Source organism: Bufo bufo, chromosome 4 (genome assembly GCF_905171765.1).
Source record: "Bufo bufo chromosome 4, aBufBuf1.1, whole genome shotgun sequence".
NCBI classification, from domain to species: domain Eukaryota; kingdom Metazoa; phylum Chordata; class Amphibia; order Anura; family Bufonidae; genus Bufo; species Bufo bufo.
This window is the reverse complement of record NC_053392.1, coordinates 121649026-121665109: the sequence shown is the minus strand read 5'-3', so window position 1 is coordinate 121665109 and position 16084 is coordinate 121649026. Positions and strand designations below refer to the sequence as shown.

Below are 16084 nucleotides of genomic sequence, written 5' to 3'. Positions count from 1 at the left end.
CTCCCGGCTCATACAGCGCAGTCTGCGATGCTGCATCTTTGCCGGGCCGCAAAGATATTCATTGCGGGCCGCATGTTTGACACCCATGCACTACACAATGGATGGAGCCGTGTAGTTCCAGACAGAACAGATGAATGGTGGGGTGCCATCACTCTTTGTCGTCATCAATTAGGTGCACTATTTGCACCAGAAAACTGGTGTAAATGGAAAATAAATTTGGTGCAGCTGTTGGCCACATCCCCGTTCTGGAAAGTGGCGAAGGTGGAATAAAAACTGTTGTTTTTTTTGAAGGTACACGTAGGGGCACATTTAGTAAGACCGATGTTTTAGACACCGGTCTTAATAAACCCAGGCTGAGTTCACATCAGCGTTCAGTTCTTTTGCTCCTGTGAACTCAGCCTAAGCTGGCGGTGGATCCGCTGGAGTTATATAGAGGCGCAGACCTCCGCCAATTCAATATGTAAGACAGTTTCCTTGCTGTCTTATATTTAGACCTTTTTTATGCCTGAAACAGGCGTAGAAAATGGTAAATAATACGGGCCTGCCAGCCCACCCCCTTCCCCGCCCCCCTTTTTCAGACCTCGGGTGAGCGGGGAAAAGTCGCAGATTGCGGCACAACTGCATCATAAATGACCCCCGTAGTATATGTAACCAGAGCAGAAGGCTGAATGTGTCAAATAGCTTATATATATTATATATCATTGTTATATGTAGAGGATTATTGTGTAAATAGCTTGATCTTCTTAATGCAGGTTAGTGGGGAGGAGGTAGGTAGGCTTCAAAATAAAAGCTATTTGTCCTCATCCAATCCACAGATATGGGAATAAGTGAATTAAATTGATAACCAGAATGCGGTTCCTCCACTCACCTGTACTTCGTCCCACAGAAGGGTTGTTACCTTCTGCCCCACCTTTGGCCTCCACGTTGGCAGTGCCATAACTGCTGGAGATTGGGGCATTTCTGTTGTAGGATCTAACGTGGTCTGTTGAAACTGTGGCACATCAGTAACAGAGGTGTCCGTGGGTTCAAAGGGTGGCGTCTCACATTTGCCTCCAGTGAAGCCATCACTACAGATACACAAGTAATTATTCCCGCTGACACTGCAGTTCCCGTGGGCGCACGGCTTCTCTGCGCAGGGGTCTGTAAGAAACTGCAAGAAAAAACACAACAATAAGAATTTTTACTCTTTGGATACTGATCTATGAGTTCTTGCTTTTAAAGTCTGGATAGATTACATACTTTCCTGGTGAGTAAATAGCTACATGGAAGTCTCTACTTTTCTAGCTATAAAATGTTTAATTGTTGCGCTCAGTGTCACATTCACACATTTTAATACAATGAGCTTAACAAAACTTGGTCTTTGATAATATCAGAGTATCCCTTACAAGCTATTTACACCTTCACATCCACTTTTTATTAATCAAATAATCAATATTACAATATCTTGCTGTTTGGTGTTTAAAGCTTCCATGAAGACATCTCCATGGTAACAGACTACAAACAAATTTTGTGTAGTCTGAACCTGCAGCCATATTTCCATCCACCTGCCCCCTATATGTTAGTGAGATAGATTGAAGGGGTTATGACTTCAGAATCAGATTAAATAGGGTTTATATGGTTTATTTTTACTCTGATACCATGGAAAATTATAAAGCACCATTCACACAACCGTATTTTTGGTCCCGATCCGCATTTTTTGCGGATAGGGTGTGGACCCCTTCATTTCAATGGGTCCACAAAAAATTCGGACAGCACAGCATGTGCTGTCCACATCCATATGTCCGTTCTATAGCCCTGCAAAAAAGATAGAAAATGTCCTATTCTTGTCTATTTTGCGGAATAGCGTAGGCATTGTTACAATGGATCCGCAAAAAAAAAAAGCATGCAACACGGACGTCACACAGACGCCATCAATATTTTTTGCAGATCCACGTTTTGCGGACCGCAAAATACATGAGGTTGTGTGAATGCACCCTAAGGGCTCATGCACACGGCCGTAGGCTTTTTTGCAGTTCGCATTTTGTGGAATGGAACCTTCTGTAAAACGGACAAGAATACGACACGATTCTATCTTCTTTGAAGGGCCGCGGTAGGCGGGCACAGATATGTTTTGATCAAAATATGCTGACTAAGAATCTCAGATTTTATCAGATCAGAATGAGGGCTTAGGTCATTTACTAATATACGCCAGTTTTCTGGTGTATATCTGTGGCAGATTGCGGCGCAAAGGTTACTTGTGCGTGGCAGATCCACCGCCAGTACAGGGGTTATTAAGACCGGTGTTTTTTAGTACATGACCACCTTAATAAATGGCCCCCTTAGTCTATATATACTTTTTACATTTCTTATGCATTATTTTCAGTGATTTTTTTTAATATACATAAGGGCTCATGCACATGAACGTGTGCGGCCCATGTCTGTTTTATGGCCCACAAAGAGCGGGTCCGCAATATCTACGGGCACCGGCCGTGTGCGCTCCGTATCACGGATGTGGACCGATTCACTTGAATGGGTCCGCAAAGCGCAAGATACGGAGAGGTACGGAGCGGAAGCCCACAGAAGCACTACAAACATGTTCTATTTTTTGGAGTGCGGACTGAATCTTGCGAAGTGAATGGGTCCACATCCGCAAACGGTGGGCATATGACCTGTGCCCGAGCAAATAGCAATCGGCAGGACGGGCACGGGACACACATGTTCGTGTGCATGAGCCCTAACATAAAATAAGTTAACAAATGGACTGCAGCAAAATACTGTACTGGCGCAGAATATAGAACAATTATAGTAGAAATTATTTAGTACATTAAAACTGCTAAGTTCAATTCTTTATTCAATGCAAATTACTGAAATATAAAATTGAGATATAAAGATATATACAATGAGATATAAACTGAGGCATACAATTGCAAAATTCAACAAGGCAGCTAACTAAAATGGCCATACATTTTAGATGGCTAACACTCATTCGGTCAACAGCTCACTTTCCCGATCCTCCTATACACATTCTGTACACCCTGGGTTTGGTCCTCTGGATAGGTCATCAGTATCTGATCGGTGAGGGTCTGACCCCTGCCGATCAGCTGTTTGAGAAAGCACAAGCGCTCCCGCAGGCGCCGCGGCCTTCTTGCAGCTTTGCCTAGGTCAGTGATGTCACCTTCATTGGTCACATGGCCTAGGCGCAATACCAAGCTCAGCCGCTATACAATGTAAGGTGATGTGCTTGGTAAGCTTACAGGAGTGCTGGGGCCTTCTCAAACAGCTGATTGGTGAGGGTCCTGGGTGTCAGACCCCCATGATCAGATACTTATGACCTAGCCTGGGGATAGGTCATAGACTTTGGTGCAGTAGGTTTCCCTTTTGCTTGTGTGTGTTTCCACAGGATACTCTGATTTCCATCCATATTCTAAAAACATACTGATTGGTAAACTTGTTTTATATGATTGTGAGCTCCATTGAGCGCTGGGCACTGATGTGTACGATGGCCCACATTTATTAATGTGAGTATACCAAGATGTCGTTGTGAACTGTGCCAAAATCTTGTGCAAATTGGTGCAATTTGGCATGTCTAGTTTTAAAGAAATTCCCTGTGCGTGTGAGTTAGTGGGAAATGAGGCGTAGCCTGTGATGCACCAAAAATTCTACTGTAAAAGTCTGTTGCAAACTAAGCTAACCAATGGTGTTAAGTTAGACAAAAGTGTCTATCCCTGCACCACATGTATCATCCAGCCTGAACCGCCGTAATAAATCTGGTGCAGGTCTATACAGTCTGTCTGAGGGGGTAATGTTAAACCAAAGTCCAGCCACCACTCGATCTGGCGTTCACGTTGCAGCGAGAAGGAGCGAACTCCACGTGGAATGTATGAGAAAATCCCAGCAACCGTATCTTGCTTCCAAATATATATTTTTTTATTTCATTGTCATAAAGTATATAATATGACGCGTTTCGGCACAAAGCCTTTCTCAATCAGAATGCATAATCATTTTGAACAAATCACCTATATATAACATGATCAATCTGAACACAAGTGACGCAAAACACCCAGCAGTAGGCGGTAATTAACTCAACACAAATCAGCATCCGAGTTTCACTTTGATACACATAAACAAAGGATACCTTGTCATCAATCTAGAGGATCAACGGGACGATAAGGTCTATGGAAAAAATAATATATAAATGAACAAACAAGACAGCGAACCCGAAACAACAATGTAGATATATATTATATATTACAGACGTACAATTTCATAGTCACGATTTAAACCCTTGGGATATATTGTGTTTAACCTATGGATCCAGTATTCCTCTCTACGTAATAAAAGTTTATGTCTCCTCCTCTTCTTGGTCTCTTTATTTGTTCCAAAACTTGAAATCTCAATTGTGACACTGTATGTTTATATTTGTCAAAATGGTGGGGCAGAGGTAACAATACATTTTTGGTTCTTATCGTGGACTTGTGCTTAGATATTCTGTCTCTCACAGCTCGCATTGTTTCCCCCACATACAGCAGACCGCAAGGGCATTTTATAAAAATAGATAACATTTGTTGATTCACATGTGAAAAATCCCTCCACTTTATAGGCCTGTCCCGTATGGGGATGATAGAATTCTGAACTTTTAATAACATGAGAACATTGAAAACAACGGAGGCACGGAAATGTGCCCTTCTTCACCGTTCTCAATGTACTCTGTCTCATTGTTTCCTTTTGGCTTCCCAAATCAGCACGTATCAATTTATCCTTAAAGCTGGGGTTCTTTTTATTGCAGATCAATGGAGGATTCCTGAATACATCAACCTCAGGATAGTCTTTGGTTAGTATATGCCAATGTTTCCTAACCATTCTGTCAAAACCAACATTATAAGGATGGAATTTGTGTATGAACGTTTCTCTGCTGTTAATCCTTTGCAGCAACACTGGACTGCAAGTCTGACCTTGCCTTGTCCAAGATGGACACGGGATAACCCCTCTCAGTGAATCTCTCAGTCACCTCCTCTAATCTGAGATCCTGTCTTGTTGGATCAGAAACTACATGTTTAATCCGCTGAAATTGGGTCTTAGGTGTCGCTCTCTTAAGTGAGGGGGGATGAGCACTAGTCTAATGGAGAATGCTATTCCTATCTGTCTCTTTTCTGAATAAATCAGTTAAAGATGACCCTTTTCATTCTTTGTAACCATGGTATCCAAAAAGCTCACCATTTGTTTATCAAAGGTAATAGTGAATTTCAGACCTTCACATACATTATTCAAGGAAAGAAGGGTCTCCTGTGGCCCCGTCCACACGCCAAAAATGTCATCAATAAATCTTTTCCAAATCAGGATATTATCCTGATATTGCTCCATATTATATACATGTGACTCCTCAAAAGATGACATAAACGCATTTGCGTAGCTCAGGGCCACATTCGACCCCATCGCGGTCCCACGTCTCTGCAAATAATAAACGTCCCCAAACATGAAGTCATTTTCAAACAAAACCAAATGTAACATTTTTAGGACAAATTCCTGTTGTATGTCTGAGTAGTCACTGGTTTGTAATAAACCTGCCAGAGCCTGTATTCCTCCCCGTGTTCTATCCACGTATAAAGGCTCACGACGTCTATAGTTACCAACCAGCTTTCAGGGGGAATAGAGTGAAGATCTGCAATCGCTCTCAGAAAATGTGTATCCAATAAGAAGGATCGTGTATTTTTAATTAATGGAGTCAAGATCTTCTCCAAAATAATTGACAAGGGGGACAATATCGAATTTACTGAGGCCACAATAGGACGGCCTGGGGGGTCCAATAGTGTTTTGTGCACTTTAGGAAGTACATAGAACACTGGTGTAACAGGTGATTGATTAATCAGGAAATTCTGCATCTGCTCATCAATAACACCCATATTCCCATAATAGTTCACCATTTTAATGCTTTTCTCTTTTATAGAGAACATCGGATCTCTCTGTAAAACTTCATAAGTACTCACCCAGACATAACAGGAATCTCGGTTGGGGGTGTGGAATATAAATTGAGCCTTTTTGCTGACGACCTTTTGTTAACAGTCACCAATCCTATCATTTCATTTCCCTCTCTTTTGTCCCTACTAAAATTTTTCTCAGATGCATCAGGCCTACTAGTCAATCAATCTAAGTCTGAGCTTTTGTTAGGTAATGTCACCTCCCAGGTTTCTGAGATTCTTCAGAGCGAGTTTCCATTCCAACACAACACGCATTTCCTTCCATATTTAGGCATATCGCTGACCAAAACACTTAACACCCTGTATAAATATAATTATCCTCCCATGTTCACTCAAATACGAAGGGACCTACAGTCATGGGAGTCTCTTCCAGTTTCCTGGGTGGGTAGGATCCATATAGTAAGAATGGTGGTCCTTCCACGGCTACTATACCTATTCCGCACCCTACCGATCCCAGTCCCAGCGTCAGACCTGGGGGCTCTCCAGGCGGACATCCTTAAATTTATTTGGGCCCATAAACAAGCTCGTATCTCTAAGCTTGTTATGTGTCGTCATAAGGCTTGTGGCGGCCTTTCTGTGCCAGACTTAGCTCAGTATTACAGGGCTGCCAGATTAGCTCAACTATTTCTGACTCATCTCCCTGCACAGGCTCAGCCTATTTGGGTTTCCCTTGAACAATCACTGCTGGGGCCGTTCTCCTGGAGAGCCCTTATTTGGACCACCTCCTCATTACCCTCCTCACTCCGTACAAAATCCCAACTTTCATATTACGCTTTGCTCCTATGGAGATCCATTAGGTTCAAGCGCTCCCTCCAATCTAAACCGTCCCCCTTAGAATATCTTTTGGGTAATCCAGCTTTCTCCCCTGGACTCCAATCTGGGGCTTTCTCATGGTGGGTCGAAAAAAAATTGTGCTCCCTCCGGGATTTCCTAGTACGGGGTAAAGTCTTAACTATGTCTGATTTTCTAGAGAAATTCTCCCCTCCAGTTCGTGAGCAATTCAATGTCCGAAGAGTATTCTCCTTCCTTCATTCTCTAAAGAATGGCTCACATAATATTGATTATACACCCTTTGAAAGGCTAATGTCCTTCTCTCTACATAAGCAGGGTTTATTGTCCCGGATTTACTCGATTCTCACTGCTCCTCCAGAGGATTCTAAGCTTCGTTATATGTTGGAGTGGGAGGCTGATTTGTTAGAGGAATTCAGTGTATCTAGGTGGCACCAACGCTCCCAGACACTCTCTAAAGGTTCGTGGCAAACTACCCTGGCAGAGACCTCTATTAAGATTCTCCACCGGACTTATTTGGTACCTGCCAAATTGCACCACTTCTATCCAGAAGTCCCCTCTACTTGCTTCCGGGGTTGTGAGGAGGAGGGTACGATGTTCCACACATGGTGGACGTGTCCCATGGTATCCAGGTTATGGAGTCGCATTTGCGATCTGCTCTCATCCTTGTTGGGACACACCCTCCCCCTTACACCCCCGGTATTTCTACTTGGAGACAAGCCATCTAAACTAACGAATGCTAGGTTCAAGTTGGCCCAATTCATTCTACTTGCTACTAGGATACATATTGCTTCTCAGTGGCGTTCCTCAATCTTGAGCTACCAAGCGGTGATTGATAGAGTTAACAGGATTTACCAATACGAACGGATGTCAGCTATCCGCTCTGATACATTTCCTTTGTTTGAGACTGTCTGGGAGCCTTGGTCATCCTCTCCTCATTCTGCCAATCTTTCGCTCTACTCTGAACTTTGATAAGTTTCAGTATATGATGTTTGCAGCTAAGGGATGGAGGTTAATATGAGCCTGCTTTTTGCTGATCGCCTTCCAAGACTTAACTCACGTAATTTTGAACTGCATGACTACTATCCCTGACTACCTGAGATTTTTCTTATTTTTGATTAATTTATTCTTTGTCTTTTGTTCTTTGTATTATTTTCTAATGTCTACTTGACTGGACGCTCAGTCCTTTATTTTATGCACAATGTACTGTGTACCTTATTAATATGAAAAAACCTTAATAAACATCATTAAAACATAAAACTTCATAAGTTTCTGTGTCTGATAGCTGACGCATCACTTCCTCTACTCATTTGTTCCTGTCCATAACCACTATGGAACCCCCTTTATCCGCAGGTTTTAAAATTAAGGATTTATCATCCATCAACGCTTTAATGGCTCCTCTCTCTTGTGCAGTTATGTTATGAGTCCTTTGAAATTAATCTCGCTTTATAGAATGCATCAATTTCTCGGCTCCCTTAGAAACAAAATGTATATATTTTTCTACCGGATTATATATTTTCGGTGGCATAAATGTGCTCTTCACTTTTAATCCCAAACTTGTAAGGCTCAATAGTCCTTTTACCCCATTCTCCCTTACACTGGTTGGTGCACACAATATTCTGGGTTCAGAGAAGTGGGCCTTCAGTCTGATTTTACAAAAAAAACTGTTGCAGATCTTTATCTAATTGAAAACTGTCAAAATTAGTAGTTGGACTGAAAGTCAAACCCTTCTGAAGCCCCTCATCTGTTCGGGATCAAGATTTTTAGATGATAGGTTTATGACCAGTGACTTGTTCGTACCTGGGAGCGGGTTTTTGCACAGACACGTTTAATCCGCTGAACTTGGGTCTTAGGTGTCACTCTCTTAAGTGAGGGGGGATGAGCACTAGTATAATGGAGAATGCTATTCCTATCTGTCTCTTTTCTGAATAAATCATTTAAAGATGACCCTTTTCATTCTTCGTAACCATGGTATCCAAAAAGCTCACCATTTTTTTTATCAAAGGTAATAGTGAATTTCAGACTTTCACATACATTATTCAAGGAATCAAAAAAGGAAAGAAGGGTCTCCTGTGGCCCCGTCCACAAGCCAAAAATGTCATCAATAAATCTTTTCCAAATCAGGATATTATCCTGATATTGCTCCATATTATATACATGTGACTCCTCAAAAGATGACATAAACGCATTTGCATAGGACGGGGCCACATTCGACCCCATCGCGGTCCCACGTCGCTGTAAATAATAAACGTCCCCAAACATGAAGTCATTTTCAAACAAAACCAAATGTAACATTTTTAGGACAAATTCCTGTTGTATGTCTGAGTAGTCACTGGTTTGTAATAAACCTGCCACAGCCTGTATTCCTCCCCTATGTTCTATCCACGTATAAAGGCTTGCAACGGTTGCTGGCATTTTCTCATACATTCCACGTGGAGTTCGCTCCTTCCCGCTGCAACGTGAACGCCAGATCGAGTGCCGGCTGGACTTTGGTTTAGCTTTGTATTTTGGAGCCCGTGCACCGATCGCTACAGATGACGACTGTACCGTCTACTTTAAGCTTTGATGATGCGGATGTTACAAGGATCCTTTCACAAGTGACATCTCCCTCAGACTTTTTAAATATTCCTTCCAGTGAGTACAAAAAAAGAAGTTGGGGAAGGGAATTGAGGAGATTGACCTCCTATGAAATCCACGCCAGCACTTTAGTGGAATATTGCAAACTGAATAGGATCCCTAGAGGTTTGCGGGTCCATTTAACTCCGACCTTTTTTCCTGAGGATACTGAATACCGCAGTGATTTTGAGAAAATCATCAACAAATGTTCAAGGGACCTAATGTTATTGACAATCGAGAGGATTCAAAAATCAATAGTGGAGATTAAAGAACAGATATCCAATACAGAAAGACTCACCGACAGCTGATGAATTTAATAAATTAAAAGAGACAGTGGATGCTCATATTACCACTTACAAAAAGGACACTGAAGACAAGAAAGGAATAAAATTTGTGCGTGATAACGAGGATTATATCTTTAACAGGGATTAAAGATATAATCCTTGTTCTGGATACAGAAGATTGACGAAGCCGGGACTTTATTCCTCCAGCTCTGGGAGTGAGTCGGCTGGCTCACAGGAATCCGTCCTTTTTTCCGGAGAGGCGGCCGGCGCTCAACAGGAGGAGGAGTAGGGCAGGCCGCAAGCATCGGCGGAAAGCTGCGATAGGGCCGAGCCAGACTGTGCAAAAACCCGCTCTCAGGTACGAACAAGTCACTGGTCATAAACCTATCATCTAAAAATCTTGATCCCGAACAGATGAGGGGCTTCAGAAGGGTTTGACCTTCAGTCCAACTACTAATTTTGACAGTTTTCAATTAGATAAAGATCTGCAACAGTTTTTTTTGTAAAATCAGACTGAAGGCCCACTTCTCTGAACCCAGAATATTGTGTGCACCAACCAGTGTAAGGGAGGATGGGGTAAAAGGACTATTGAGCCTTACAAGTTTGGGATTAAAAGTGAAGAGCACATTTATGCCACCGAAAATATATAATCCGGTAGAAAAATATATACATTTTGTTTCTAAGGAAGCCGAGAAATTGATGCATTCTATAAAGCGAGATGAATTTCAAATGACTCATAACATAACTGCACAAGAGAGAGGAGCCATTAAAGCGTTGATGGATGATAAATCCTTAATTTTAAAACCTGCGGATAAAGGGGGTTCCATAGTGGTTATGGACAGGAACAAATGAGTAGAGGAAGTGATGCGTCAGCTATCAGACACAGAAACTTATGAAGTTTTACAGAGAAATCCGATGTTCTCTATAAAAGAGAAAAGCATTAAAATGGTGAACTATAATGGGAATATGGGTGTTATTGATGAGCAGATGCAGAATTTCCTGATTAATCAATCACCTGTTACACCAGTGTTCTATGTACTTCCTAACGTGCACAAAACACTATTGGACCCCCCAGGCCGTCCTATTGTGGCCTCAGTAGATTTGATATTGTCCCCCTTGTCAATTATTTTGGAGAAGATCTTGACTCCATTAATTAAAAATACACGATCCTTCTTATTGGATACTTCACATTTTCTGAGAGCGATTGCAGATCTTCACTCTATTCCCCCTGAAAGCTGGTGGGTAACTATAGATGTCGTGAGCCTTTATACGTGGATAGAACATAGGGGAGGAATACAGGCTGTGGCAGGTTTATTACAAACCAGTGACTACTCAGACATACAACAGCAATTTGTCCTAAAAATGTTACATTTGGTTTTGTCTGAAAATAACTTCATGTTTGGGGACGTTTATTATTTGCAGCGACGTGGGACCGCGATGGGGTCGAATGTGGCCCCGCCCTACGCAAATGCGTTTATGTCATCTTTTGAGGAGTCACATGTATATAATATGGTGCAATATCAGGATAATATCCTGATTTGGAAAAGATTTATTGATGACATTTTTGGCGTGTGGACGGGGCCACAGGAGACCCTTCTTTCCTTGAATAATGTATGTGAAGGTCTGAAATTCACTATTACCTTTGATAAACAAATGCTGAGCTTTTTGGATACCATGGTTACGAAGAATGAAAAGGGCCATCTTTAACTGATTTATTCAGAAAAGAGACAGATAGGAATAGCATTCTCCATTAGACTAGTGCTCATCCCCCCTCACTTAAGAGAGCAACACCTAAGACCCAATTTCAGCGGATTAAACGTGTAGTTTCTGATCCAACAAGACAGGATTTCAGATTAGAGGAGGTGACTGAGAGATTCACTGAGAGGGGTTATCCCGTGTCCATCTTGGACAAGGCAAGGTCAGACTTGCAGTCCAGTGTTGCTGCAAAGGATAAACAGCAGAGAACAACGTTCATACACAAATTCCATCCTTATAATGTTGGTTTTGACAGAATGGTTAGGAAACATTGGCATATACTAACCAAAGACTATCCTGAGGTTGATGTATTCAGGAATCCTCCATTGATCTGCAATAAAAAGAACCCCAGCTTTAGGGATAAATTGAAACGTGCTGATTTGGGAACCCAAAAGGAAACAATGAGACAAAGTACATTGAGAATGGCAAAGAAGGGCACATTTCCGTGCCTCCGTTGTTTTCAATGTTCTCATGTTATTAAAGGTTCAGAATTCGATCATCCCCATACGGGACAGGCCTATAAAGTGGAGGGATTTTTCACATGTAAATCCACAAATAAAGAGACCAAGAAGAGAAGGAGACAAAAAAAAACTTTTATTACGTAGAGAGGCATACTGGATCCATAGGTTAAACACAATATATCCCAAGGGTTTAAATCGTGACTATGAAATTGCACGTCTGTAATATATAATACATATCTACATTGTTGTTTCGGGTTCGCTGTCTTGTTTGTTCATTTATATATTATTTTTTCCATAGACCTTATCGTCCCGTTGATCCTCTAGATTGATGACAAGGTATCCTTTGTTTATGTGTATCAAAGTGAAACTCGGATGCTGATTTGTGTTGAGTTAATTACCGCCTACTGCTGGGCGTTTTGCGTCACTTGTGTTCAGATTGATCATGTTATATATAGGTGATTTGTTCAAAATGATTATGCATTCTGATTGAGAAAGGCTTTATGCCGAAACACGTCATATTATATACTTTATGACAATGAAATAAAAATAATATATTTGGAAGCAAGATACGGTTGCTGGGATTTTTTCATACATTCCATGAGGGGGGTAATGTAACATAATGCAACTTTTTGGCATCAGGGAGTATCGGACCGCCGCCGATCAGATGCTGATGATCTATCCAGTAGATAGATCATCAGTAAAAAATTGCAGAACCCCTTTAACCCCTAGATTTAAACCACCCACAGGATAAGTATATGTGCCCCAATATCTGTACTGCACTGCAGGACATTGGTGCCATATAAGCAAAGTGAATAAATATGTAAGAAAAGGAAAAGCAAGGAATAAAAAAAGGCAAGGTAAAAGTGTCAGGGAAAAATGATGAATTCTGCCTTTTGAAGCTCGGGCCCATTAATTCTATTAGATGTAATGGGCTAGGCAAAAGGAATGGGTGGGCACTGGAGAGCTAAGGGCACTCTATGTGAGATATTTCGAGTTCTAGCCTCCCAATAAGGCACTCAATTTTTCATTAACCATAATTCAATGTTATTAATCACACTCCTTTGTTATGGTTCTTCAACTCTGCTGCAACGAGATGATGGAAAGCATACGTAACACATAGTCTTTAATGAGTGTCTGACGGCAGTACCATAGCTGTATATTATTTATATTGTATTTGCAGCATTATATATATTCAGTGCTTATATACAAAGTAAAAAATGTGACCCCATTCTCTTGTAAAAGTGCAAGTTGCCTTGTGCATCATGCTCCCTCAACAATATGGACAGGTTCTAGACGCCTACAGAGAGATTGCTGCCCAGAATCGAGCATGTAATATATAGGCTGCCCAGGATCGAGCATGTAATATACAGTGGATATAAAAAGTCTATACACCCTTGTTAAAATGAGAAAAAGATAAATCATTTCAGAACTTTTTCCACCTTTAAGGTGACCTATAAAACTGTACCACTCAATTGAAAAAAAAACTGAAATCTTTTAGGTGGAGGGAATAAAACAAAAAAACTAAAATAATGTGGTTGCATAAGTGTGCACACCCTCTTATAACTGGGGATGTAGCTGGGTTCAGAATTAAGTAATCACATTCAAAATCATGTTAAATAGGAGTCAGCATACACCTGCCATCATTTAAAGTGCCTCTGATTAACCCCAAATAAAGTTCAGCTGCTCTAGTTGGTCTTTCCTGAAATTTTCTTAGTCGCATCCCACAGCAAAAGCCATGGTCCACAGAGAGCTTCCAAAGCATCAGAGGGATCTCATTGTTAAAAGGTATCAGTCAGGAGAAGGGTACAAAAGAATTTCCAAGGCATTAGATATACCATGGAACACAGTGAAGACAGTCATCATCAAGTGGAGAAAATATGGCACAACAGTGACATTACCAAGAACTGGACGTCCCTCCAAAATTTATGAAAAGACGAGAAGAAAACTGGTCTGGGAGGCTACCAAGAGGCCTACAGCAACATTAAAGGAGCTGTATGAATATCTGGCAAGTACTGGCTGTGTGGTACATGTGACAACAATCTCCCGTATTCTTCATATGTCTGTGCTATGGGGTAGAGTGGCAAGACGAAAACCCTTTTCTTACGAAGAAAAACATCCAAGCCAGGCTACATTTTGCAAAAACACATCTGAAGTCTCCCAAAAGCATGTGGGAAAAGGTGTTATGGTGAATGATGAAACCAAGGTTAAACTTTTTGGCCATAATTCCAAAAGATATGTTTGGCGCAAAAACACCATTGCACATCACCGAAAGAACACTATACCCACAGTGAAGCATGGTGGTGGCAGCATCATGCTTTGGGGCTGTTTTTCTTCAGCTGGAACTGGGGCCTCAGTTAAGCTAGAGGGAATTATGATCAGTTCCAAATACCACTCAATATTGGCACAAAACCTTCAGGCTTCTGCTAGAAAGATGAACATGAAGAGGAACTTCCTCTTCCAGCAACGACCCAAAGCATACATCCAAATCAACCAAGGAATGGTTTCACCAGAAGAAGATTAAAGTTTTGGAATGGCCCAGCCAGAGTCCAGACCTGATTGCGATTGCAAATCTGTGGGGTGAACTGAAGAGGGCTGTGCACAGGAGATGTTCTCGGAATCTGACAGATTTGGAGTGTTTTTGCAAAGAAGAGTGGGCAAATCTTGCCAAGTCAAAATGTGCCATGCTGATAGACTCATACCCAAAAAGACTGAGTGCTGTAACATCAAAAGGTGCTTCAACAAAGTATTAGTTTAAGAGTGTGCACATTAATGCAACCATATTCTTTTATTTTTATATTTTTTCTTCCCTCTACCTAAAAGATTTCAGTTTGTTTTTCAATCAGTCTATAGGTCACATTAAAGGTGGAAAAAGTTCTGAAATTAATTATTTTTGTCTCATTTTTTTTACATCACAGAAACTTGACATTTTAACAGGGGTGTGTAGACTTTTTATATCCACTGTATAGGCTGGCCAGGATCAAGCATGTAATATATACTGAACCAATGAGCTTGACCAGAGACAGGAAGGATTATTACATGCAGCGTCAATCCTAGACAGATAACATCCTTATATGTCCACAGCAGGAAAGGCAGCCTGACATGGAGCATGCAGCATGATTAAAGGGATTCTTCGGGAGTTAAGAAAATAAAAATACTTAAATATTACTTTATTATAAATATATTTCCAAATACCTTTCATTAGCTATAATTTTTCATTTTCTCAAGGCAACAATCATCAGGAGAAATAAAATGGCCGCCGTCCTATTAGTACACATAAAGCCTGTCCTAATCACACAGCAGGACAAGTTGCTTCACAACACTGAGGTAAAGACTGCCTCATCCTCCTCTCTGCTCTGCTTGTCAGGGATTATGATACTGAATAAACTGATAAGATCTTCAGCTGAATCTCTGGGAATGGAGTCCAGAGACATGAAGTACAGAGAGGACGGACAGGACAGATTGTGGTAATGGAGACTGTATACAAGTGCTGCTTCTCATTATCCCCACCTCTTCTCTGCACTTCATGTCTCCTCATGAACTCCAGTCCTACAGAGATTTAGCTGAAGATTGTATCAGCTGTATTCAGGATCATAATCCCTGACAAGCAGAGCAGAGAGGAGGATGAGGCAGCTCTTTAGCTCAGGGCTCTGAAGTAATTTGTCCTCCTGTGTGATTAGGACAGGTTTTGTGGCTAATAGGACAGCGGCCATTTTAATTCTCCTAATGATTGCAATCTAGACAAAATGTACCATTATAACTAATGAAAAGTATTTGGGAATATATTTAAAACTAAGTAATATTTAAATATTTTAATTTTCTTAACCCCTTTTAGTAGAGTTTCATGGTTTAGAAAAGGCAAAGCTCAATTAAGTCATTCTGGGCAATGGACAGCTAATTGATTTTAATAATGTACACAGTATAATGCTTCATTTATTATGTTCTTCTGTCCTCTCTTGCTAACTTAACAATAAGCAGTGGATGGACCATACGAATGCAGGATCAGACTACAAAGCCTTTGCTTGTAGTCTGTTACCATGAAGACTGCTTAGTAGCTCAATATAAAAATTTTAATCGCAACTATTTTCAAAGTTGCTTCAGTTTTCAATTCAGATTAATTGAAGCAGCATAAAAAATGGATGTGGATTTAAGGTGAACTGCTCCCTCTAATGACTAGTGTTGAGCGCGAATATTCGAAAAGCAAATTTTTATCGCGAATACCGGCACT

General features: G+C 41.0%; 1 protein-coding gene across 1 annotated transcript in view; it reads right to left on the bottom strand.

Annotated features, from left to right (window-relative positions):
• DNER (delta/notch like EGF repeat containing) overlaps positions 1-16084 on the bottom strand; it is a 289215-nt gene that overhangs the window by 126330 nt on the left and 146801 nt on the right. Inside the window, exon 2 of the mRNA XM_040431006.1 lies at positions 869-1150. Coding sequence (XP_040286940.1) covers positions 869-1150 — 282 coding nt within the window. The remainder of the gene's footprint in view (positions 1-868; positions 1151-16084) is intronic.